The 26,388-nt window shown below is 34.4% G+C and overlaps 1 protein-coding gene across 2 annotated transcripts in view; it reads right to left on the reverse strand.

Moving 5' to 3' along the window:
- CERS3 (ceramide synthase 3) overlaps window positions 1-26,388 on the reverse strand; it is a 114,412-nt gene that overhangs the window by 52,249 nt on the left and 35,775 nt on the right. For both annotated transcript variants that reach the window (XM_056807439.1, XM_056807444.1), the window contains exons 4-10: window positions 19,042-19,160; window positions 11,883-11,940; window positions 11,075-11,125; window positions 9,933-10,025; window positions 9,142-9,270; window positions 3,038-3,144; window positions 35-188 (exon numbers count right to left, since the gene is read on the reverse strand). In XM_056807439.1, coding sequence (XP_056663417.1) covers window positions 35-188; window positions 3,038-3,144; window positions 9,142-9,270; window positions 9,933-10,025; window positions 11,075-11,125; window positions 11,883-11,940; window positions 19,042-19,160 — 711 coding nt within the window. The remainder of the gene's footprint in view (window positions 1-34; window positions 189-3,037; window positions 3,145-9,141; window positions 9,271-9,932; window positions 10,026-11,074; window positions 11,126-11,882; window positions 11,941-19,041; window positions 19,161-26,388) is intronic.

Consider the following 26,388-nt stretch of genomic DNA (forward strand, 5'->3'; position numbering starts at 1 on the left):
TATATATATATATATACGAGGGGACTCAACTTACCTTTTTCAATACATATTTCCTGAGAATTTTCAGTACATAATAACCCCAGTAGAGGTGAAGAATTTGCAGTATCCCAAGTTGCACATTGAGGAAAATGTATGAAAAGAAAGGTTTAAGGTAATATAGAGGTATAATCATTGTGCAGTATAAGATCCTAAAAAACAAAATAGGACAAAAGAAATTAATCACAACAGAAATTCCAGGCAATTCAGTTCATACATTTGGAATGGCAACATAAGCATCTTTTTCCAGCTAGTAAAAAAAAATTCTTATCACTTCTCTACCTCTAGCATATATTCAATAAGAAAGAATACTGTAATGCGCCTTTTTCTAGAAAGTTACAAAGGGAATGAGATGTGCTTCCATAATCTTGGAAAGTAAATTAAAGTGGAACACATTTTTTGGAGTTGTATTTTAGTGATACCTTAAGGAATAGCAAGGCATGAGTCTCTATCTTTCTGTAGTGCCCAATACAACTGTGCAAAAACTGCAATGCTACAGATTAATGGGAAATGCAGATGAAAGAATTAATTTGGCTCAATTCCCTACAGAAGAAAAATACCTACCAAGAGTTACTGACTAGCACACTTCAGGATTATAACATGGTAACTCTTTCAAAAGAACCTTGAAGAACTTAATGATAGTATATAGATTGTTCTAAATTTTCTAGTCAGATGAAATACTTTTTTCAGCTTAGCAATAAGCAAGGTTCAGTGGACTTCAACAAGAAAAATTCTGTAGATCAATTAAGACACAAAGTCCATTTCATTATTATTAAACTCTCAGAAAGCTCACCAAGAACTGAAGAAACTTGTACTCTGAAGCAGGCAAATAAAGCAAGTAAGAGTTGAAAACATGCCATATGCATCTTACTAATTCATTTTGAAGCTCAGAAACCATGGCATGTAGCTGAGCCCTTAAAGATGTCTGGGGCTTTAAAAGTACAGGATTTAATACATAAAGAAACAAAAACACTTATCAGTTGTTTAATTGGGTAAGAGCAAGCTATTTGATTCAATGAATGAAAGACTGAAGAAAAGTCTGAAATCCTGGAAAGAGTACTACCTCTGTCAAGAAGACTAGAGTTTGGGGGCAGCTGGGTAGCTCAGTGGATTGAGAGCCAGCCCTAGAGACAGGAGGTCCTAGGTTCAAATCTGACCTCTGACACTTCCCAGCTGTGTGACCCTGGGCAAGTCACTTGACCCCCATTGCCTAGCCCTTACCACTCTTCTGTCTTGGAGTCAATATTGACTCCAAGACAGAAGGTAAGGGTTTAAAAAAAAAAGACCAGAGTTTAAATTTTACCTTTGATGCTTTGTGATTTTAGACAAGTCACTTTATCTCCCTTGGCCTGTTTGCTCATCTGTAAAATGAGGGGATTGGAATGGAGGGCCTCTAAGGTCCACAGTAGATCTATGCTCTGATAATTGCTATTTTCATTGGCAATGCCAACTGAACCCCTGGAGCAGAGATTTAAGAGTTTTCTCCAGGTACTTTGATTGACAAAGAGAGAATAGTTGGTGCTTTTTTGAAAAATTTTTTCATCAGTTGAATGAAGAGATTTTACTTGCAGATAGCTGGTTTTCTTCTTTAGCTACTCTGAAGTATTTTCACAAGAATAAAATGTATCATCTACCACAAAAATGCAAAGCTTTCTTCTGATAAAAATTATTTAAGTTAAACTCAAAAGACACACACATATGTGTGTATATGTATATATATATACATATATATACAGATGCTAGCTACTAATCAATACTTTTCTTATGAACTTAGTTATCCTCAAACACATATAATATAATGCAAATGTCTTACTTTACTCAAAAACTGAAGTTATTGTTAAGGTCACATCATTCATGTTACAATAACCGGTAATCTAAATATATAAATCAAAGATGAGACTCACCAAAATCATTTCTTAATCAGAAAGAGATTTGACAATGAAATTCAGACATTTTCTTAATTTGATGTCACTTTAAAAGCATAAATTAACTTTAATTTACCTTCATCCAACTAGTATTTTTTCTCCTATCCAAGATCTAAATTCAACTTTCACTAAGTATCACTTAAAACAAATCGCCAAATTTGACTCTAGATTGAAGTCTGACTTCCTTTAAACTCCCCCAAAATATCTGGCATAATCAAAATATTTAAAATTATTAACAAAATCCTTCTGGTTCTCTGGGAAAAAAAGAAGTTGTGGAGGAGAAAGCAACAGTGATCAAAGCATCCTGATGTCTAGATCTTCTATGTACTATTCAGTGGCTATATGCTATATGTTATAGAAAACCCTCAAAGCTAACTAATATCTAAATAGTGTTAGCCTTTTGTGGCAAGTTGGTAAATTTGACCTCCATTCCTGCTAGCTAAATATTAAAATATAACAATGGCATCGACCTATCTTCTAAGATTATCTAACATTTAAGTTGGGAGGAAAATCTATTGCCAACATAGATTTCATACTTCTTATGAAAATACCCTGATATTCCAAACTGAGCAGATGAAGAGACTGCAAGATGGTCAAACAGATAGATCCATGTTCATTAAGGGAGATCATCTAGATTTAGGGAGATCATAGGAACTTACTGCATCATATTTCTTTGCCAATGTAATTTCCATAAATTCCAATGCTCCCAATTTCTGTCATTCATAAACTATATTTCCATTTTCTATCTCTTCCACTGGAATGCTGTTTTTTTCCATAATGGAATGCATTTTTCATAATGGCTTGAGATTTTTATGTTGCATTTGGGCATAGTGGGAAGGGTACTACAATGGAAGTTGCTTGCATAATTAATAAAAAAAACTCCTTTGTACTTTTTCTCCCATCTTGTTTCATACATTTTTATTTTCATAGTTTAGAGATCAACTTTCTATTATGGAAAGAAAGGTAATGTAGTTCTTTGACTTCAACAACCTGCTATAATCTACCCCAGCAAGTTTAAGAGGAGAAAAACTAAATTTTTATAGAAATATCATAGCAAATAATCTCAGTCTACTTACCAGAAGGGGAAAATTATGAGGCGGCTAATAAAGAACACAGCAGCAAAGATGAAAAACAGAGTGTTACATGTTTGCTTCCATCCAGCATAAGAAAATAATTTTGCAGACTGAAACAAAAGAAAGAAAATTCACTCAGAAACATGTAAACAGACAAAATTGCAGTGCTTGGAGAGGTAGCTTTGAGAATAATTTAACTTATGTACTGAATATTTCCATTCAAATTGGGGAAAGGCCACCAAAACATGTTAAAAGAAAAATTATATGGCGAGTGGACCTGACAATATGGTAATTAAATGGGTTGCAATAGGCCCAGGACATAGTATTAGAAGAGATGTTATAGACCATCTAGTCTGGCCCTCTCATTTTATAGATGAGGAAACTGATACCCAAGAACATTGTAATATGCTCAAAGTCACATATTGTCAGAAGAAGAGCTGGAATCCCCTGACTCCAGAGACAGTCATCCATCCATCCATCCTTCCTTCCTTCCTTCCTTCCTTCCTTCCTTCCTTCCTTCCTTCCTTCCTTCCTTCCTTCCTTCCTTCCTTCCTTCCTCCCTTCCTTCTCTCCCTTCTTCCTCCTTCATTATTTCCTTCCCTTCTTTCTTTTCTTCCCTCTCTCATTCCTTTACTCTTCCTTTCCCTCATCTCTCTTTCCTTACTTCCTTTCAACTCTTTGTTCTTCTTTCTCTTTCTCCTTCCCTCCTTGATTTGTTGGTCTCCCTGTCTTTCTCAGGCAACAAGTACAGCTGCAGCCACTCATGATTTGATCTTGTTTGTCTTATGTTAACATATGCTGCTTGTGTTCATTGTGTTTATTGAAAGAACCCTTGATAATGCCCTTAGTATAGAAGGAAATTAATGTTAACTATCAAGGTTCATTTGTGGCATTATTTGGCAGTCACTTCAATCCCTAATTCTTTTATTATTGTACTCAACACCTAAACTCACTTTTCTGTTTTGCTGGTTTCAAGGAGTAGACTGGGCTTTCATATTGGAGGAAGAACAAAGGAGGGCCACAAAGGATAGATTCAGCTAGAGTAAAACTCACCTTGGCTGAAGTGTAAAATGAGCCAGAAAAGGAGATCTTCAGAGTTTAGAATAGCTCAAATATGCAATAAATTTGAAGAGTAAGGTTCGGATCATGGGATTAGCATTTTGCAAAAAACAGAATAGAAAACTCTTATATCTCTTAGAAGGCTACTATGCAAGAGTCAGAGTAAGGGCACAATGAAAAGAGAAATTGAGTTTGGGGTGACAGACATGGAGGAAGTGGGTGGGATATGCATAAGGATGGAGATGAAATCAAAGAACACAAAACAGGTTAGCAATATAGTGTTATTATGATGCAAAATTAGGATTTACAGGACTGTATTAACAAGAAGTTGTTCAAGTCAAAGAAATTACCCTTCTAATTAAACTGGTATTTGTAAGGCCCTTCTTTAAAGTATTAGACCCAGTTAAAAATATGTAGAAATATTAAAGTCCAGAAAATATTAGAAATGTTTAAAGGAATATTCAAGAGTTCCTCAGAGGAAGAAATATAGTAGCTAGGGTTGTTTAACCTAAATAAAAGAAGGCTTAAAATATTGTCTTCAGGTATATGAACGTTAATTAGATTTCATTCAAAGAAAAGACATGAGACTAAAGGAGTCCTCTTGCTGCCAGGGTTCAAACAGAGGAAAAAACTCTAGCACTTAGAATGCCATAAGTGGGTTGGGGATTTTTTTTAAGTACATGGGAAGTTCTATAATTTCCATTCTTGCAGGACTTCGTAAAATATTTTCTTGTCTAGATCACGGATTGAATCAGATTATCTTTTAAGATTCCTTTTTAATCCTATGAGTTTATAGATCTACTCTGGTTCCTCTAGTCAATTGTAGTATATAAGTAAAAAATTTTAAATCTGTATTTAGTGATCCTTTTTTAAAAAAAGAAATCTTATGCTTTTGAATCAAGAACTATTTATAGCCACTGATAAAACTTTCTTATAATTTATTCATAAAGGGATTCAGAGTATTATATCACATCATATTTCTCTTCTTGACAACTTTGGGTTCAAAACCTTTTCAAATACTAATCAATTAGGTTTCACAATATATTATGTTTTGGTATTATTAGTAGCCCTATTTTACAATTGTGGAATGGAAAATAAGCACTGAACAATCTACTAAAGCCACACTGGGCATGACTGACTTTGTCAGGAATAAGGCTTATTCTTGGTCCCAGGGTATAACCCTCCTCCTTTAAGATAATGAATCTGTTTTTACAGAGGCTAATGTTGAAAATGCAATTGAATCATTAGGTTTACAAGTAAAATTCTTTATCCAGGTAATTTTTTCTATATAATATGAGTAGTCCTTAAATAAATCTAGCTGACTACTCTGCTATACTTACTTCAGTAGAACATTGTTTATTTTACTAATTCAAATGTACTGCAGATCAATCAATAATCAATTTGCAGTCATTTGAAGTAGATTTATTATATTATCATCTCTATGCTGACACTTTTCAGGTCTACTTATCCAGCCCTAACCTCTCTCTTAAGCTATAGATTTGCCTCTTCTACTGCCTTCTACTGCCTATCTTAAAGGAGGAGGGACAACTCAGACTGGGAGACAACTCAGACAACTATAAACATCTTAAACTCAAGAAGTCCCAAATGGAATTCATTGCCTCTTCCCCAAACATTCCCCCTTTAAACTTCCTTAATATTACAGAAGATATCATTATTCTTAGCCTAGAGTGTCATCCTTGTCTCTTCACTCTTTTTCATACCTCTCATATTTAATTTATTGCCAAATCCTGTCAATTTTACCTTTTAAACATCTCTTGTATATGCCCCCTTCTCTCCTATGGCATTATCATCACTCTGGTGCTTCATCAGGTCACACCCAGATTATTGGAATAGCCTTGTTGATCTCTATCACAAGATTTTCCTTATTTCAGGCCATCATTCCTTTAGCTGTTATATTAATCTTCCTGAAATGTAATTCTATTTTACCATCATACCCCACTCTACCATTCAGTAAATTCCAGTGGCTCCCTATCACTTTTAGGATCAAATGAAAAAATCTTCTATTTGACATTCAAAGTCCTTCACAACCTAATCCTCTCTGATTTTTGTGTTTTTACACCTTATACTCCTTCCTTCCCCCACCAAACACATAACAATCTAGTGATATTAGTCATTTTCCTATTATTTACACAATATTCATTTTACAGTTTTAGAATCGAAGATCCAGAAAAGTAAGATGACTTGCCCAGGATCAAATATGTAGTAAAAGGCAGAGTCAATTTGGGGTCAGAGTCAATGAATCCAGGTCCTTTGCCTCCAAATCTAACTCTCTCCACTAAACCATGCTCTCTCCCAGTAAGAGAGCTTTTGTTATAATATTCCCTTCCCATGGCATTAATACCTCAGTTTCCTTAGGAAATAGCAATTTTTGCCCATCAATTGGGGAATGGCTGAACAAACTGTGGTATATGTTGGTGATGGAGTACTATTGTGCTAAAAGGAATAATAAAGTGGAGAAGTTCCATGGAGACTGGAACAACCTCCAGGAAGTGATGCAGAGCGAGAGGAGCAGAACCAGGAGAACATTGTACACAGAGACTAATACACTGTGGTATAATCGAACGTAATGGACTTCTCCATTAGTGGCGGTGTAATGTCCCTGAACAACTTGCAGGGATCCAGGAGAAAAAAACACCATTCATAAGCAAAGGATAAACTATGGGAGTGGAAACACCGAGAAAAAGCAACGGCCTGAATACAGAGGTTGAGGGGACATGACAGAGGATAGACTCTAAATGAACACTCTAATGCAAATACTATCAACAAAGCAATGGGTTCAAATCAAGAAAACATCTAATGCCCAGTGGACTTACGCGTCGGCTATGGGGGGTGGGGGGGAGGAAAAGAAAATGACCTATGTCTTTAACGAATAATGCTTGGAAATGATCAAATAAAATATATTTTTAAAAAAAGGAAATAGCAATTTTGGGTATAGGAAGTTAGATCTACACTTTAGGCATTCAAAAGATGCCTAAATCCTCTCTTTTAAATTCTTTTTTTTTCCAATTTAAACATCATTTTATTTGGTAATTTTCAAACAATATTCCTTGGAAACAAAGATCCTTTTATTTTCTTCCCCCCCCCCCACCATCCCTCCCCTAGCCAACACATGATTCCACTGGGTATCACATGTGTCTTTGATTCAAACCCATTTCCATGTTGTTAGTATTTATATTAGGGTGTTCATTTAGAGTCTCTCCTCATTCATGTCCCTTCCACCCCTGTAGTCAACCAGTTGCTTATCTTCGGTGTTTTTACTCCCACCGTTTGTTCTTTGCTTGTGGATAGTGTTTTTTTTCTCCCAGATCCCTGAAGAATGTTCAGGGACATATTATTGACACTAATGGAGAAGTCCATTACGTTCTCTTGTACCACAGTGTATCAGTCTTTGTGTACAATGTTTTCTTGGTTCTGCTCCTCTCGCTCTGCATCACTTCCTGGAGGTTGTTCCAGACTCCATGGAATTCCTCCACTTTATTATTCCTTTTAGCACAATAGTATTCCATCACCAACATATACCACAATTTGTTCAGCCATTCCCCAATTGAAGGGCATCCCCTCATTTTCCAATTTTTGGCTACCACAAATAGCACAGCTATGAATATTCTTGTACAAGTCTTTTTCCTTATTATCTCTTTGGGGTACAAACCCAGCAGTGCTTTGGTTGGATCAAAGGGCAGACATTCTTTTATCGCCCTTTGGGCATAGTTCCAAATTGTCCTCCAGAATGGTTGGATCAATTCACAACTCCACTAGCAATGAATGTCCCAACTTTGCCACATCCCCTCCAGCATTCATTACTTTCCTTTGCTGTCATATTAGCCAGTCTGCTAGGTGTGAGGTGATACCTCAGAGTTGTTTTGATTTGCATCTCTCTGATTATAAGAAATGTAGAACACTTTTTCATGTGCCTATTAATAGTATTGATTTCTTTGGCTGAAAAGTGCCTGTTCATGTCCCTTGCCCATTTATCAATTGGAGAATGACTTGATCTCTTTTAAATTTTAACCAAGAATTAGAGTTGAAATATATTTCAGTTCGACTGCTCTCCAAGATCACTAAAATGAAGTTTTATTTAAATCTTAAAAGTTTTATCACTATATGTTTCTGAAATATTAGGAGTTCCTAGGGGATTAAGTCTATAATGTATTATAGTCACCATAGGATCCTTAGAAATGATCATTTGAAGGAGAGGGGAAGAGAACTGAGCTTGCAAGTTGGCAAATCTCTGTAGATACTTTAACAAAAAATTCCCAAGAACTTCAAAAAAATATTTTAAAAACCCCAAAGAAGCAAACCACATGCAGATTTGGAAAGTTTCTTTCCTTCCACACTCTTTTCCATATCTACTGCAGATAAAAGGGAATAAAAATGAGGAAAAGAAAATAAGAAAAAAGGTAAGGAAAAGAAAGATGGAAAAAAAAGCTGTGAAAGGATTTTTGAAATGTTATTTAAGGCTCAACGAAATGGCTTGAAATTCAAGTCTTCCTCCATAAATCTGAAACCTCATTTTACCCCCCAAAAGTATCATTAGCTTTTTAGCTAAAGGCATGAACCTTACATAGGTGCAGTCTCAAGATCACAGGAGATAGAATGAATCTAGTCTAATCTTCTCATTTACAGATGAAGAAATTGAAGCCCAGAAAGATTAAATTATTTTCCAAAGGCCATAAAGGTATTAAGAAAAGTATCCAGCATATGAATCCAGTTTTTATGACTCTAGATCAAGCATTCCTTCCATCATAACATGCTACCTCTGAATTCAAACTGAAAAACCAAAATGAAACCTTTTCCAAATTATCCTCCTGGTTTTTTTTTCTTTTTGAGTCTATGGAACTATAGAAATAATTATAAATTAAATAGGTCAAAAAGATCCATGCAAGAAACCCCCAAAGCTCCAAATTCTATGGAAGTACTGTATCCAAGGTTAAATAACAATGAAAATGAAGAACTGAAAAAAGACTCAACATTTTGTTGGGAATAAAAGATTAAAGAAGCCATATCTGTTTAAATTTTCAAACTTTTACCTCAAGCCAAATGTCAGCAACATCATGGACAAGCATCACCAATGTCCCACTACGAATATAATTGGTACACCAAGAGAAGCTCATCAAACTTAAAGCAGCCAGATGATGAATGACATGGGCTAGAAAATCCTAAGTAAATAAATAGGTAGAGAAATTAATTAGTTTCAAGACTGCCAAGCAAGTAATCACCTAGGACAGGCCACCATCATCCTATTATTCCACTAATTAGAACACCTGGCATGTATATCTAGAGCTATCAGGTGGGGGGTTATATTTATGTATATGTGTATACATATACAGATTTTTTCATCAATTTTCAATGCATGTGTGTGTATATATATATATATATATATACATATATATATATACTATTCAAAAAGTCTTAGAGCTATTTTAAGCTTTAAAATAGCACTAAGAATCTAAGAATTCTGGAATATCCTGTCTATATAGCTATGTTTTTTTATTTATACTCTTACATGTTAATTGGTATCTCTTAAAGAGCTTTTTTAATCAATAAGATCTCTATTATATTTGGTATGTCACACTCAATCTTTTACCTATGAAATGAAGGGAGAGAGGTACATTTTTTCCAACTTTTCTCAGACCAAATTTGACTAGTATAAGAACCTTCTCTGGGTTCCTTTTTACACATTTTTCTTTTTTCTAGTTTGCTATAACCATTCTCTTACTACTATAACATTCAGAGAAACTAGGAAATTGAAGATGTCCTAAAATTTTTAAATTAGAAGTTTGGAAGACACTAATAAAGACATTTTACATGTGATACTTGCCTTTCTCTTGACATCAGAACCAAGTCTAAACAGCAGAGACCAATAAAAACTCATCTCTAACATGTAGTACCAGTATTGAGATGGGAGCAATGGCTAAGAAAAAGGACAATATTCATTAGTTTTTCTATATATAAAAGCAAGTAATTTATTTAGTAACCTATCTGCCTTCTTTTTTTAGTAACTTAATTTAATAGTAACTTATTCCTGTGGAATTCAGGAAACAGACTGCTTCTGTAGGAATTAAGTATCCAAAAATGAAGAGCTATCTTTGTAAATAATGATTTACCTATCTGATAAATTAACAACCTTATAAAATCTATTATTTAAGGCCAAAGACATGTGTTAAGATAGCATCCTTGCTCACCCCTTCCAAATTTTCACTGATTAACTTATTACATTGTGGAACATTTTCTGACTAAAATCTCATGAGATGTTAGACATTCTTTAGAGCCTAGTATTAAAAAATTAAAGAATCACAGATAACCCTGAAAAGAACATGAGTCAGTTAATCCAACTGCTTCATTTTACAGATGAGAAATCGGGTCTATAGAATTTATAAGGGTTACCCAATTATAGCTAATTAAACATCAGAATCAGGTTTTGAACTCAAATACTATGACACTACAGAGTTCCTTCTGCTTTGCTACACTGTCTCTCAAGAACATCTGCTAAGAGGTTCACTGAGATCAGTCCTCTTCATTGGCAGCAAAGACAGGTCATCTATGTAGCATAAATTGAGGGACTTCAGAAAACTCATCTGACCATGAATACATTTCTTCTATTTGTCTGTTACCAGAACCTTTAGTTCCCACAATTAGAGCCACACCTGAATAGCTTTCTTAGTTAAGGCATTATATATTACATATTAACATGGATTAATTTACCTGATTGACTAACAAATATTGTTACCTAGTAATGAGTTCAAAACATTAAATAATGTCAGAAAAAATAGGGAAAGCTAGAGACAACTCTAGTTCTGGTGAGGCGTTCCAGACAGAAATTTAGTCAGTCAAGGAATAACATGAGAGCACCAGATGCCTTAGGGGAAAGAGGATGTTACAAAATTAAAGATTGGCTTTGCCAATTTTCCAGTTTTGCCCAAGGCTTCTTATGTTTTATGCTACTCAAAGAGTTAAGCTTACCTGCTTTGGATAGCCATTCCAAACTTCCCATAGATCATAGAGCCATGGTTTCTAAATATAGAAGGGGGGGCAGAGGGAAAAATTAACTATGAAAAAATGGAATATTTTATCACAAATGCTAATATTTTCTTAAATTCAATAAACATTTAAGTACTTACTTTATGCAAGATACTATATTAAGAACTAAGCACTGTACTAGGTTCTATTTATCATTTTGATAACACTAAAATGTCTGATTATTCTTGTAATATTCCTCTATATCCAAACTTACATACATAACATACCATATTTTCATATAATATACACTACTTCTAATATAGCCAACAATAAATTTGTGTAAAGTGCCAATATTACAAAGGGAATAACTGTTCCTAAAATATGAATTAGAAGGCCTAGATGGGATATGACCAGCATCTTGGAGAGAGCACCCACATCAAAGAGATCACAGATAACTCAAAGTATTTCAGTGTATCAACATGATAAACTTTATCATAAGAATCTCAATAAAATGCTTTTTAAGTTCTTTTGAAATCTTTGCCTTCCCTCTTAGGATCAAAATTAAGTGTCAGTTCCATGGCAGAAGAATAGTAAGGACTAGGCAACTGGAGTTAACTAACTTTCCCAGCACCACACAGCTGGAAGTGTTTGAAGTCAGATATGAACTTGGGATCTCATGTCTCTAGACATGACTCTCTAAAATGTTTTTCAATTTTGGTTACATTGATGACACTCAATACCATAATAAACTCATAGACAAGTATTTTTAAAAGACTAGAGTCTAATGAAAGATAATAAAAAGATAACTTACATCATATAGAAATCCAATTCCAGCAATAGTTAGGAATAAATAAAATGTAAATCTCCAACTGCCAAAATAAAGAAAAACATTTATTCATAGAATCATGCTAGTAGGACCTTAAAGATCCACTTAGTCGAACCTTCTAATTTTTCATATGAGAAAATTGAGATATATTGAAGCACCATTATATATTGAAAAGATTTCTATGCTTAGAATCAGAGGACATAAGCTCAAATATTGGTCCTGCTCCTTATTGCATGAATTTGGATAAAGAACACACTCTCTCAAAATCACTTTCCATATCCATAAATGAAGGGGTTGGGCTAAATTATTTCTAAGGTTGCTTCCAGTTCTTCATCTATGATCACAAGGTCACATAGCTAGTTAGTTATTGAATTGGAACTGGAATTCAGTTCCCAGGATCATAATATCATAAAACTAGAGCAAAAGTGGTCTAAGAGGCCATATAGCCCAACATTCTAACTTTACAGATGAGGAAACTGAAGTCAGGGAGATTAAGTAATTTTCACAAAGTAACTAAGAGTAACAAAAAAAAAAAGACAGTTGAATGGAAGTCCTCTGACTCAATGACAAGCATTCTTTACATTACTACACTGGCTATTTTAAATACTTATCTAACTGTCTTTCTAGACTGATCTAGCCTTTCTTTATAAAGATAATAGAAGAAGGAAATATTTTCTACCTAACAAGGAGTGAAATAAACATACTTATTTAAAGTGATAAACAAAAATATTTGGAAAAGAATTTCTATGTAGTCAATGATGTTATTTTTGCATTATATACCAAGGAAATTATTAAATGAAAAATTTCTTCACATATAAACTATTTCTCCCAGTAAAATTTAAAATATAGCTTTATTCCTCGTTTTCTGCTGCCATTGGTGAAAAATTATAAGGACCAATTATTTATTTTATAGCACCAAAATGTCTCATTTTAGATTTCTATCTAAAAGTTTCCAAATAAGGTCTCAAAACTGTTTGACAGTATACATTTTATGAAGTAAATTTGTGTTCATATAATATTTCTATGGATTTTAAAATTTATTTTTCTTATTTTCTTATTCCACCTAAAGTTGGATCAATTTAAATTGGATCATCTAAAAGTATGAATCAACTAAAGTTGGAATAAAATAAGAAATAAGAAAAATCCACAAAGCACAAGAAGTATAATGTAAAAGGATTAACCTAATAACAAGATTCATAATTATAAGGTCATAATTTTCAGGACCACATTTATCTGGATGCTTCAAAAAGAACAAAATGTTACTCTTCCAAGATTTGTTGGGATAAGACTAAATTAGAAGGAAAATGAATTTTGTTGGAAAAGTCCAAAGTGTCTTAGAGATGGAATCCTTAAGAAGTTAACAGGGCAGAATGAAGGAAATTAACTGAGAGATAGCCTTGACAGAACCATAAATGGTTAGTGGAATAAAGCTGACTGTGGATGGGGTGATATAGGGGCAGAAAGGGATCTTCTCCATTCCTTTTAGTTCCTTTAATATACCGACCCTGAATGTGCTGATTTTGAAACTGCAGTATACTTTTGGAATGAATATATTCTTCTAGATATTCCAGCACTTCATACAGTGCTTGGCACATACCAGGTGCTTAATAAATGCTTATTGACTTGGCTTTTAAATGGGAACATTTATTTAAAAAATAACTATATAGCCAAATCAAGTTTTAATTGAAACAAAAATCTGGATTACAATGAGAAATGTCTTGGGATTCGATTAAAATTAAAAATTCTATCAAGAAAGGTAAAAAAGAAAAAAGCAACTTATGCTCTGACATGATGGGAAACATTCTACTTATTTGCCAGTATATATTAGGAAGTAAAGAGCTGGCTACTTAATGGCTATGTTCCACATTGGAAAGCAGAAAGAGACTTTTGGTCATTTAGTTCAATATTTTCATTTTACAGATTTAACTTGGGCTGGTTTAACTCCTTGTGTTGTAAATATGGAAATTTGTTAATTGAGGGAAGAGACAAAATATTCAACTTTTGAGTTCCTGTGGTTGTTGCTGATCCTGAACCAGCTTCTACAAAGGAAAGAGGGACTATCCTTCAGAAACCTGGGCATTAGGCAGACAGCACAAAGAGAAGAGAAAACAGCTCCTTTGGAGCAGGGGCTTTTTTTTTTAACCTTTTCTTTGTATCCCCAGATTTTGTCTCGGTGTCTAGCCCATAGTAGGCATTTGTTTAACATTTATTGACACTGCCTCTTCATGCTTGTCAAAAGGCATGAATGTGGCAGAACTGAGGATAAAACTAGGACTTAGGTGTTAATGACAGCAAGCTAAGTAAAACAAATTGGTGACTAGGCAAGAGCCAAGTTGAGGGAGACTAGGTGTCTGATGATAGGAATTGCAGTGATTGCTTAGTAAGTGGCACCAACCCCACCTGCAACATTTGTCTTCTCTCTCCACCCCTCTGCCCCACCTAGGAACAGCACAGTGCATAGAGCACTGGGCCCAAAGTCAGGAGTATTTATATTCAGCTTCAGATAGTTACTAGTTGTGTGACCCTAGGCAAGCCACATAAGTTCGGTAGACCTCAGTTTCCTCAATAGTAAAATTAAGATAGTAATAATAACTACCTCCCTAGGTTGTTGTGAGGATCAAATGAGATAATACTTGTAAAGTGCTTAGCTCAGTGCAATAGTAGGCACTTAATAAATTCTTATGTCCCTTACTTTCCTCCTTCCTCATCTCCTTTCTTCTTTCTTTCTTCCCCCTTCCTGCCTTATATATTTTTCTTCCTACTTTTCTCCTTCCTTCCTTCCTATATTCCTTCTTTCCTTCCCTCTTTCCTTCCTTCCATCTTTCCTCCCTTCCCTCCCTCTTTCCTTCCTTCCTTCCCCTCTCTCATTTTTCCTTTTTACCCGAATGGAGGAAAAAAAAACAAGCTTGAGCAATTTCACTGAACTCTTTTCCTCCTCCTCCCTACCCCTGCTCCCCATTCTGCTGCAGACTAAATAATAAAACCTGACTCAAGAGTATCTATCCTGCTTAGGCTGAATACACAAACCCCTGCTATACCAAATACTCTTTAGCTTCATGTAATCCCACTCATAATGTGTCCAATAACCAAATAGGAATTTTCCAAACCAACTTTCCTAAAGGAACAGACTATATTTATAGGCTAATTCAAATAGTACAGAAAGGTATTGATTGGCTGTGTATTCTAAGCAGGCCTAAAAAGTTATGTAAACTAAGATCTGTGCCTTAGGAAGTAAAAGTTGCCCCTAGCCAGCAGTTGTGCTTAGTAAGCTAATAAATCTATTTTCCTTTCAGTTTGGCTACTCACTTTATTTGACCTCCATTCATTTGGACCTGCTGATGAGTAGGAGTCTCCTTGGAATCTCCAGGATTCTAGATCTAGAACTTCCCCAATGCTGATACTCCATTTCCTGCTTTTCATTTCACTTTAGTGGAAAGTATGGAAGAAACATTGACTTTGTTTCTTCTCAGCTGCCAACCATATAACTAGTTTACTTTCCTTTTTTTATCTTTTTAACCAGTAATTAAAGAAATTATATGACCTTCAACAGCCGTCAAGACCAACAGAAAGTCTGTTGGTTTATGAATATGTGGAACTGAACAGAAAGAAGGGAAGCTCAGCAGTTAAGTGGTACAATGGATAGAGAACTGGACTCCAATGGCACTTTTAGCTGACATCAAACCATTTTACCTAGTCCTCGACTATTTACTATTTCTCTTTTCTTAATTTAGTCTCCCCATTAGACTATAAATTGGGAGCAGAGATCATGTCTTATATAATTTCATATCCATTCATGAGCTGAATAGATAATAGGTATTCAATGAATGAAAAGTAATCAATTGGTTGTGTAACTGGAAGTCTTATTTTCTAATTCGGGCTCTATAGAAGCCATTAACTTTCGGGAAATATAAAGTATACAAAAACCCACTGACAATACGGTTCCCAAGTTGGGCTCTTTAGTATGTTAGTTTGCCAGGCCATATAGCCATATGTACATGTGAAGACTGCTTTGGCCGAACAGACGGAAGAAACCAATAAGAAGGTTCAATGGCTGAGATGGCAATACAGCAAGGCACTGTGGAGTGCTCAGGGCGTGTTGGAGCACAAAAGACAACACGGCCATCCAATGAGGCTGAGGAAGTCTCCAGGTGTAACGATTTTTCATGCCAATGGACCCAGGCTTCCAACGCCAAGAGAGTAGGACTGTCTCTGTGCATCGACTTTTTCACTTAAATCTCCTTCACGCACAAGTGCTTTTGTGCATGCTCATCTATCCTAACCCCACCCATGAGGGTACATCACAGATGAAAGTGCACAAAGACAATCGTCATCCTCGGTTACCAAAAGACTACTACTATAGCCATATGAAGACAAATTATTTAGGTCAGTGATAGTGAGCCTTTTAGAGACTGAGTGTCCAAACTGCAACCCTAATGCCACATGTAAGTCCCCCACTTTACCCCAGATAGGAGAGAGGAAGTGCTCCCATTAGGCTGTTGGGCAGAGGAGTAGGTGATGAGAGAAATGACATCATGTATAGATGAAGAGGGGGAGAGTTCCCCTCTGGCACACATGCCATGGGTTTACCAACATGGATTTAGGTTCTATGCTAAAAGATAACTGAAGGGTCATCTGATGGAACAAAAGGTGAAGAATTTCAAGAGAGTGGGGAAGAAGGGGGGCTAACAATAGCAAATAGTATAAAACAGTAATGATTTAAAAAATTTGGTACTGGTTAAAAACATAGAGATCAATCAGAGTAATAGATTAGGTAAACTGTATCAAAGCAAACAAACCTACTAGCCTAGTATTTGGTAAAGAAAAAAAAAAAACCTCACCTACTGGGATAATACTTTAACATTTGCAAAAATTGATAAAAAAAAAATGAACAAAGTCTGGTAGAAATAAGGTTTAGACTTCATACCTTATATCAAGATAAATTCCAAATAGATACATTATCTAGACATAAAAGGCCCCATAATAAACATGTTAGAGGAACAGGGAAGAAATTACCTCTCCGATGTATTAGATACAAAGGACCTCAAAAAATAAAATGGATTATTATGGTTGCATAATTTTTTTCAGTTTTATACAAACAAATCCAATGCTAAAATTAAAGGGAAACAGGTGATTGGGAGTAACAGCAAATTTCTCTGATAAAGGTTTCATTTCCAAGATATATAAGGAACTCACTCAACTTTATAAGAGTAAGAGTCATCCTCCAATTGATAGTCAAATGATATAAACAGATAGTTTTAAGGGTTTTTCTTATCTTTTTTTTCAGTATAGTGAGAGTACATGAAGGAGAAAAAATAAATGGTTGATAACTAGAAAATTTTTAATAAAAAAGGACAATTGAAGATGTTCTCACTGTGTTTCTGCTACCTAAGAATTTTATCCTTATATTAGTATATTAATTTTAGGCTCAGAGGGAGAAATAGTACCTCCCCAGTAGAAAAAAATAAGAATCATCTTTGCTATGAAGAATAATAAGAGATGGTGTACCCCAGTACCAGCTCCTGGGAAAATTACACGTTATGTCATTTTGTAATAATTTCTAGACATTAGTTCAGAGCCAAGTAACATCTGTAGGAGAATTCAAGAGGTATGAGCAAGTGTTTTAATCAACAAAAATGAGTTAAGAAACAAACCAGGCTATGCTTCAAGTCAAAAGTGGAAATAGAAATATGAATTAGTCTTGATATCAAGGCAGGCTGACAAAATGAGTTCAAATTTCAAGAGGCATCTTTAGGAATATGTATATTTTTCTATCCATGACTCAGTATCACAATTATTCATATCATAAATGCAGGAAAGAGAACAAAAAATAAAAACTAAAAATGAATCAGCTGATAAATATTCTCCCTGTAGTATGCTCCATATTTCTGAAGTCCAACATCAGTCTATGAAAATGCCCAAACCATTTGGAATTATGCTAAATGTCCATTCCTTCTGACCTAGAGATCTTGCCACTGAACATATAACACAAGGAGGTCAAAGATAAAAAGGAAAGCCCCCTTCTACACCAAAACATTTACAGTAACCCTTTTTGTAGTAGCAAAGATCTGGAAAAGAAAGACTAGGTGGACATCAATTGGGGAAAGGCTAAACAAATTGTGGTACATGAATTAATGAAATATGACCAAGTTGTAAGAAATAACCAACTTGAATACAGAGAATAGAGGAAAGACTTATAGGAATTGACACAAAGTAAAGTGAATGGAAGCAGTTAAACAATATAAGCAATTACTATAATCATATAAATGTGAACAAAAATTTTTTAAAAACTGAATATTGTGTAATTGCAATGATTAAGGGTCCAAATAATACTTATGAGCATATATTTGCCTTTTTATTTGCAGTAGTGTGAATGAGAAGTGATAGGGCATAAACAAAACATAGAAAATTTAAAATAATGTCAAACTAGGTTGATGTGTTAGTTTTGAGCCTCTTTTTTATTCTTTATTATAAAGAATAGTTCTCTAGTTGGGAAGGGATTTATTTTTTTTAAAAAGAGCAAGCTACCAACAATTTTTCTTAACAAATAAGAAACATTTTGGATCAAAGTAAAGGAGAGAAATGAAGAGAGTGGTTTTTTATCTCATTTTTGTATGGGTACCAGTGTCTATAACTTTAAGAGCTGATTTATTCTGGAATTCAATGACATTTTGCATAGAAATAGCCATGTCTAATTTTAGAAAAATAATCTAGTGGAACTTTACTACCCAGATAAACTATTTTACTACTACTATTTAGTAACTATTTCAAAACATATCTCTGTTGCAAGAATTCAACTTGAGGCTCTAGCCCAACTTGTGTTCAAATTATGACAGGATAAATCTTCTCATCAACCCACATGGAGATGATTAGATAAGTTTCTGATTCAGACAAAAGCAGATATCATCTTAACATATTCTGAAGAGAAAACAGAACTTCCCCCTATATAATCTGTGCTGACATTTGTAATGTTTGCAAAGAAGATGATGGAGTTCTAAATGATTTATTAGCAAACAGTGTAAGCATTGGCCCCTTGAATAAACTGGCTGAAAAAAAATGTGTATGTATGTGTGTGATATCCTAATCTTTAAGACATGTATATATGCATAGAACTACAAAACTATTATGCATCTAGCTTCCTTCTTACCAAGCTTCCTGGAATTTCTTTAGTCTGCAAGGTTTCTCTTGATTACGCCGTCTCCTAAACCATATTTCAACCTCTTGTACAGTCTGGTTGCACTTCTTTGCTAGACCATATAGATCATTCTGAAAAGGGACAGAATAAATTGAATGAATAGTTGATCAATAGCAAATTAATATAGAGGGCAATCAAGAAGCAGCAGGACCAAATGTGAATCATGGTAAAATTAAAGCAAACTTTTTTAGCAATCTGCTACATGACTTTGAGACAGACACTTTTAGTTATGAGCTCAGAAAAAAAAGTAATTATTGATGATAGTACTTGAAACAAACATCTCTGAGAGTTTAAAAATAAGGTCTCTTCAATACCTGAAATTTATAATCTAATAATAATTTCTAACAATACATTTTGGAGTACAAATCTGAGTTTGCCATCATTTTAAAGAACATAAAAAACCATGCTCCAAAAGCCAGGTAAATAATTTGTAGTTTTGAATGAACATTAAAGTATTCATCAAATGCCCTATCTTGAGATTCTAATGGTCCTGTTTCTCAAAGGTTATCAGGTTAATACATAATCTGGCAAATGACATAAAGCCTGGGAAAGTTTCGAGTTTAGTTTTAGTAAAAGGATTTTTTTTTCTTAGACTAGAAAAGCATTTTTGCCAAAAGTGATAAATTCTTCAGTCAGAACAACTTTCAAAGACTATCTCCTAAGTCACAGAGAGGTTATAATCTGCATTGTTAAAGGAATGTCCACATCAATTAAATCACAGATCCTCAAAATATATGTGCAAATTAAATAGAGTGAATGTAATTTTACCACTTTGGACATAAGAAGGTTCATAGGGTTTTCAAAACTATAGCATCTTTTTCTAAGGCAAATTAAGAGAAGTATTGGGAGAAAAATAACAAAATAGTAGGAAAGAATCATTCATTCCAAAGGCAAATTTAAACATTGGAATATTGTACAATTTTTTAGCTATCTATAATATTTTCACACTTTAGGGAAAATAACGAAGAGGTAGGTATACTTAGAATAAGATTTTTTTTTAACTTTAAGCAATACTTAGAGTTATGATGTTCAATTGCTCCTTCACAGATACTGTTATTGAAACCCAGAGGGGTCACACAATGAACAGAGATTTAAAATGATAAAGGATCTTGTACATTGTCTAGTTCAATATTCTCATTTACAGATGAGGAAGTTAAGGCCCTGAGAAATTAAGTGATTTGACATGTTAAAGATTTAGAGTTTAGAAGAGCCTTAAAGGTCATTTAGTTCAACCCCTTCATATTATAGATAAGGAAACTGAGGCACAGAGGGGAATGACTTGCTCAATATTACACAATGGAATTTGAATTCAGTTTCTCTGACTCCAAATAAAACACTCTACCCACTTCCTTTACATTGCAAGCAAGAAATAGGGGTATAAAATTTTAGCAGTGGCAGATAAAGCACCAATCAAGAAAGGAGACAATAAATTAACTAGCTTTTCAGAAGCAACTATTCCTTTCCTCAAAATTATTTTTACAAACAAAAAAAGGAGTCAGGATATGTTTTTTAGGAAAATGCCCATTCATTACTATGATACATTTTAGCCTCTGAGAAAATAGGTTGAATCTCATCAACTTGTCCAATATGGTTTGCAGTACAATGTAAAGTTCATGTGGAATTGGTGAATTTTAAATTCAGTCAGTCAATAAACATTCATGAAATATATGCCCCAGGCAATGGACTAAGAGATAAAGAAAAAGGGGGCAAAAGTCATTGCTCTCAAGGAACTCACAGACTAATGCAAAAAACTACATACAAACAAAATATGAACAGGATTATATGGAGATGATCTGTGAGAGAAGGCAATAAAGTGAGACTCACTGAGACTTAAAGGAAGTCAGGGAAGCCAAAAGGCAAAGATTAGGAGAAAGGAAACTCTAATGTGGGGAATAACCAGTAAAAATGTAGGAAACTGGGAGAGAGGAAGTATCTTGTCCAAGGAACAGAAAAGAAACTAATATGCCAATGTCACTAGATTGCAGAGTATATAAAGGCTGAGAGGAATAAAGTGTGAGAAGATTGGAAAGACAGGTTAGAAGGGCTTTAAAAGAGAGATTTATTTTGATCAAAGAGGTAAGAGAGAACCACTGGCGTTTATTAAATGGGGAAGATTACCTCATCCAATCTAGGAAGATCTATTTGAAAGCTAAATAAAGAATGGACTAGCAAACCGAGAGACTTGAGTCAGGGAGACCTACCAACAAGATGTTTTAATAGTTGCCTAACTATATGAAGCAATGAGAATCAATGTCAGAAGGGAGAAGCAGGATTCATGAGGGATGTTACAATGGTAAAGATCAATAGTTTAAAGATTGTTTTATATTATTAACCATATTTTTTAGCTTGTAAAGATAAATTTTATGGTCTTGTAAAATATATCAGTGCCAATATTTTTAAGTACACTACACTAATTTATTATTGGAATAGAAATGTCCTTGTCATGATAACAAACATATAGAATTACTGCTGTTAATTAACTTAACAAGTATACATTTACTAAAACCCTAAATCCCAGTTGTGGAGTTATATACTTAATACATAATGAATGGCAGAGGCAATTTATTATAGTATATAGAAGGCTAGCTTCAGAGTCAGGAAGAGTTGAGTTCAAGTCCCATCTGGACACACACACTGACTATGGGAACCCTGAGCAACTTACTTAAATTCTCACTGCCCTGGGGCACTCCCAGAGAAAGTGAAGGCATCTATTGTAGACAGCCTTTCCAGGGAGTTTAGCTACAAAGGACAGATAAGATATAGGATAATAGTTAGCAGGGATAAAAGGAACAATAAGGGGGTGTTTTTTCAGGATAGGGAAGACACAGGAATTGAGCCAGTGGAGAGGGAGAGATTGAAAATGAGTAGAGAGAGCTAGACCTGGATACAGGAGGTCCTGGATTCAAATTTGACCTCAGACATTTCCTACCTGTGTGACTGAGCAAGTCATTTATCCTCAAATGCCTACTCCATACTGCTCTTCTATCTTAGAATCAAAACATAGTTCTTGATTCTAAGACAGAAGATAAGAGTTAAAAAATGGTGGATATTAAAGAGGAGGCAAGCCACTTCATCCCATGAGACAGTAGAGAAAATGGCTGAAGACTATCTAAGTGATAGGAGATAGAAAAAGGAGAGAAGGAGCTCATGGCAAATGGTCTCAATTTTTTTTCCTGTAAAATATGAGGCAAATTTCTCAGCTGAGAAAGTGAGAGGAAGGGAGCCATGGGAAGTTTGAGGAGGGATGAAAAGATTCTGAAGAGCTGCTGTGGAGAGTGGAATAGTGAATTGATAATGGTGGTATAATAGCACTGTCTAGTAGCAGTGAGGGCCCAGGTGACATTGTAAAACATAAATTCATACTGGACCCATCCAGGATGGTTACATGGTTTTCTCCATCTTTCTTCAGAAGCAAATGTATATGGGCAAAAAGGCAACATTTGGTGGGGGTGACTGAAGGTTGAGGCTTGGCTAGGTACAATTGGAGTTATGATAAGGAAATCAAGAACTCAAAAGAAGACAATTGTGTAGGTTGTTCACCCAGGATTCAAGATGGGAAGAAGAGAGCTCTTTCTACTGCATCGTATTCTGGCTATAGTAAAACATGTGAGCAATATATGTTTAAAGAACCTGGAATATGAACTTTTGAACTAATGCCACAATTATAGTACAGCTACAATACCTTTACATATTTATACACAAAATTACCTTCATCTTCAAGATAACTCCCTTTATTTTGAGGTTCTTTCATTTGAAGCCATAATGGATATATCCCTGGATTTGAACTCAAAGAGACCTGAATTCAAATCCTCCCTGTATGACCCCAACCAATAGAGTTTCTATGAAAATCAAATGAGATAGCATATAAAACACTTTGCAAATCTCAAAGCCCTATATAAATGTTAGCCACTATTATTTCCACATTCACTTTAACTCCTTTACCAAAGCAGCCCATTTATGACCTGGAGGTTGAAGGTTTTTGTTGATTTTAGGGGCACACATTTTTGATGTTTTATAAAAGCAAAACAGCTAGCACAATAAGTTCCACTGCATTATTAGTTTTATCAAATAGCAGAATGTTTGATCTGTTGGCTAGGATTGTTGGTCTATTATTATGGCTCTGTTCCAATACATCTTGAAATAGTTACATTATATATATATATATATATATATACACACATTACATATATATGTATGCACACATACCTCTACATATATATTATGTTTCTTAAGTTAAAATGTGTTAAATGCTGAGTTCATTTATCAACTCAATTTTGAGAATTGGCTGATATGTATGATTTTAGTATTATTATATATCTATATAAGTACAATCCATGGCAGTCAAACTGGTGCACGACTTTGTTCCATTGCCACTAATTACAAAGCCACATCATACACAATCTGTATGTATTGCCAAATTTTTCATTATATATATGCAATACTTTTTAGCAGTAATAATTCTATCCTGAATCATCACATCAAAACTTTTGGTTACACCCAACAAATAACCTTGCACTCTCCCCCTATAAATTTGCCAGTTTTAGCTCTATAATCTTTTCCCAACTAATATGCAAAAGTATTTTGAATCTCTTTTTGACTCCATGTATGAACATATTGATAGGTCATTTATTATGAACTACTGGTTTATTATATTCTATTTTCCTAAGTTCCAATAGTATAAAACTACAGTCATTTTTTATTAACCAATCAATATACATAGCTAATAGTCTGATGCTACAGAGATAACCCATTGATTTCACTATAGAAATTTATGATATCCGTTTATGTTTGTGTTTGGAATAAAACTGCTCTTGTGTCATGCATATGAGGTCTTCTTCCCCTACTGCTTCTTCTACATGTTAGCCTGGAGCAAATGGAGTGAGTGCAACCTTTCCAACTCTGACCCAAATGTGAACCAAGCCACCTGATGATGAACTAGTTAGAGCAGGGCTGATTCAAGTGTCTCAATGTCTGTTGCCCCACTCCTAACTCCCGTGTGTTTGTTTAATCCTCTTTGACTTACTCAACTGTGAAATTAGAAAAAACAAGGCCCCAGAATTGCACATGTTTCTTTGCATTATTGAACCAGCATTCCATCCAATTAATATCAAGAAACATTTTTAAAAGCAAAAAATAAAAAAAATTTTGGTGTGGCAGAACAACTATTTGCACTGTAGTTCTTGAGTGATATAAACTATCCCTCATTACACATTCTTGATGTTATTCTGTTTGTCCCTGAACTTCAAACATTTATATTACTAATCAGCCTTCTCTAGGACTACAGAAGTTCCTTCTACTATAATTCAAGTTACAGGACTTGTGTCTTATTCTATTACCTGTGATACTATTTAGAGCTATATTAAATAATTATTAACTGTCAAATAATTTATATTATGTACAGTAAACACTACCTTACTCTCTTAATTTTCCTGCCTATCCTGTGTGTGTATGTAGCGAGGGAATGGGGGGATCTTTACTAATATGAGTCATAGTATAAGGGAAAGAGCATGAGAATTCTGGTTCGCCCTTCCACCTATGTGACCTAATGAAATTATGTCCTCTCTGATTCTATTTTTTATCTGTAAAATGAAGGGATTGGGCTAGATAATCCCTAACATCCCATACAGCTCTAGAATTCTATGGTTCTATAAACAGAATGTTCTTTTTGGAAAATTTTTTCTTTAACTATTATGTTGTTATTTTGCTGATTTGCAAGGTTTTCCTTAGGGTAAAATTTCAAGTATTTTTTATCTTTTTTGATAGCAAATCTATTTATCTCATTAAGCTTTATTTTTACCATTTATATTTACTTGTATTTATTCATATCAAATCCTAGGAGTTTAACATACCAGATTAATTTATAATTTATTATTAGTAGTAACTTGTTTTAGAGTTAGTGTCTAATTTCAAGTCATTTAAATAGGGCAAATGTTTGACAGCATGGCATTCACCTTCAAGTCCTATGTTAAAGTTAAAACCAACTGAGTTTTTAAAGTTCCAAATGGATTCAGGTCCTGAAAAGAAATCCCCTTCTGAAATAGTCCCTACTTTATGCATGTTGCTTGGTTCTTTTTTTTCTATTAAAAGATAGATAATTGCATTCCATTGACATGATTTATTATGACTATTTGTAATAGCAAAAACGCATGTGAAATTTATATTTCATATAATTTTCAATTAAAAATAAGAAGCCAAACACCAACAAGGTTTATAATCATGATTGAGAAAACAGCAAGTTGGTTATTTCTCCATGGATTATAGTTTAGGTAATTATTGACACTAGTTTACCTTATTTTATAATCAAATATTAATGCCCCACCTACATAATAAGTTAATATGATACCTTTCCCAGAAATCATTATCTTTTTCACAGTAAGAATGACCTAAAGCTAGCCATAGAGTCTGAATAGAATACTTCCAAAGTATTCAAGACTCCTGACACGTACTAAAACTGTGTTCTCACGAGACAATACAATTTCTATGGTCTACAGCTATTAGAACTAATCAGAGGAATTGCCACTTTCCAAGAAAACAAACAAAAAAATCCATCAGTTTTCATTGTTACAATTTCTTGGGTTTAGCTATGGTAAACCAAAGTTGGAGTAAATCATCTCTACCTGGCTTAGGCTATATAAATTAGATGGATTAAAAAAAACAAAACTAGATATTTTTCTTTTGCTTTCACCATCTTCTAGGCCAACTTGTTGGTTCTGAGCTTCTCTATTCTTAGTTAGACTGTTCCTTGGAAAGCACAGTCTATTGTTTCTCTAAAAATGCTTCCAGTATGGCAAAATTAGCTAGAGCTTGGTTAGTAAAACACTGCTGTAGTTTTTAAGGAGCCAAAGACTTCTTCCATGCCACTAATTCAGAATGAGGGTTTCCTCATTCATAAAATATAGAATAGCCTTTACCTCACAGTGTTATTACAGGGATCAAATAAGATAATATATGTGGAATGTTTTTCAAACATGAAGAGCTATACAAATGCCAACTACTCTTATTTACACCAGTTAGACGAACTATTGACATTTTTAGATTGAATATGATTCTCTTAAGCATGCAAGATAGATGACTCTAAATGGATGTATGATATACCTAAAGATATGCTATAATATCTTTTTTTAACCCTTACCTTCTTCTACCTGCGTACCAATTTTAGGACAGAATAATGTCAAGGGATAAGCAATCAGGGTTAAGTGCCTTGCCTAGGGGTCACACAAATAGAAGATATCTAAATATTTGAACCTTGGTCCTCCCAACTCCAGGTCTCCTATTCTATGCTGTAATATCTCTTTGCAG

The sequence above is a fragment of the Monodelphis domestica genome, chromosome 1 (genome assembly GCF_027887165.1).
Source record: "Monodelphis domestica isolate mMonDom1 chromosome 1, mMonDom1.pri, whole genome shotgun sequence".
In the NCBI taxonomy this organism is placed as follows: Eukaryota; Metazoa; Chordata; class Mammalia; order Didelphimorphia; family Didelphidae; genus Monodelphis; species Monodelphis domestica.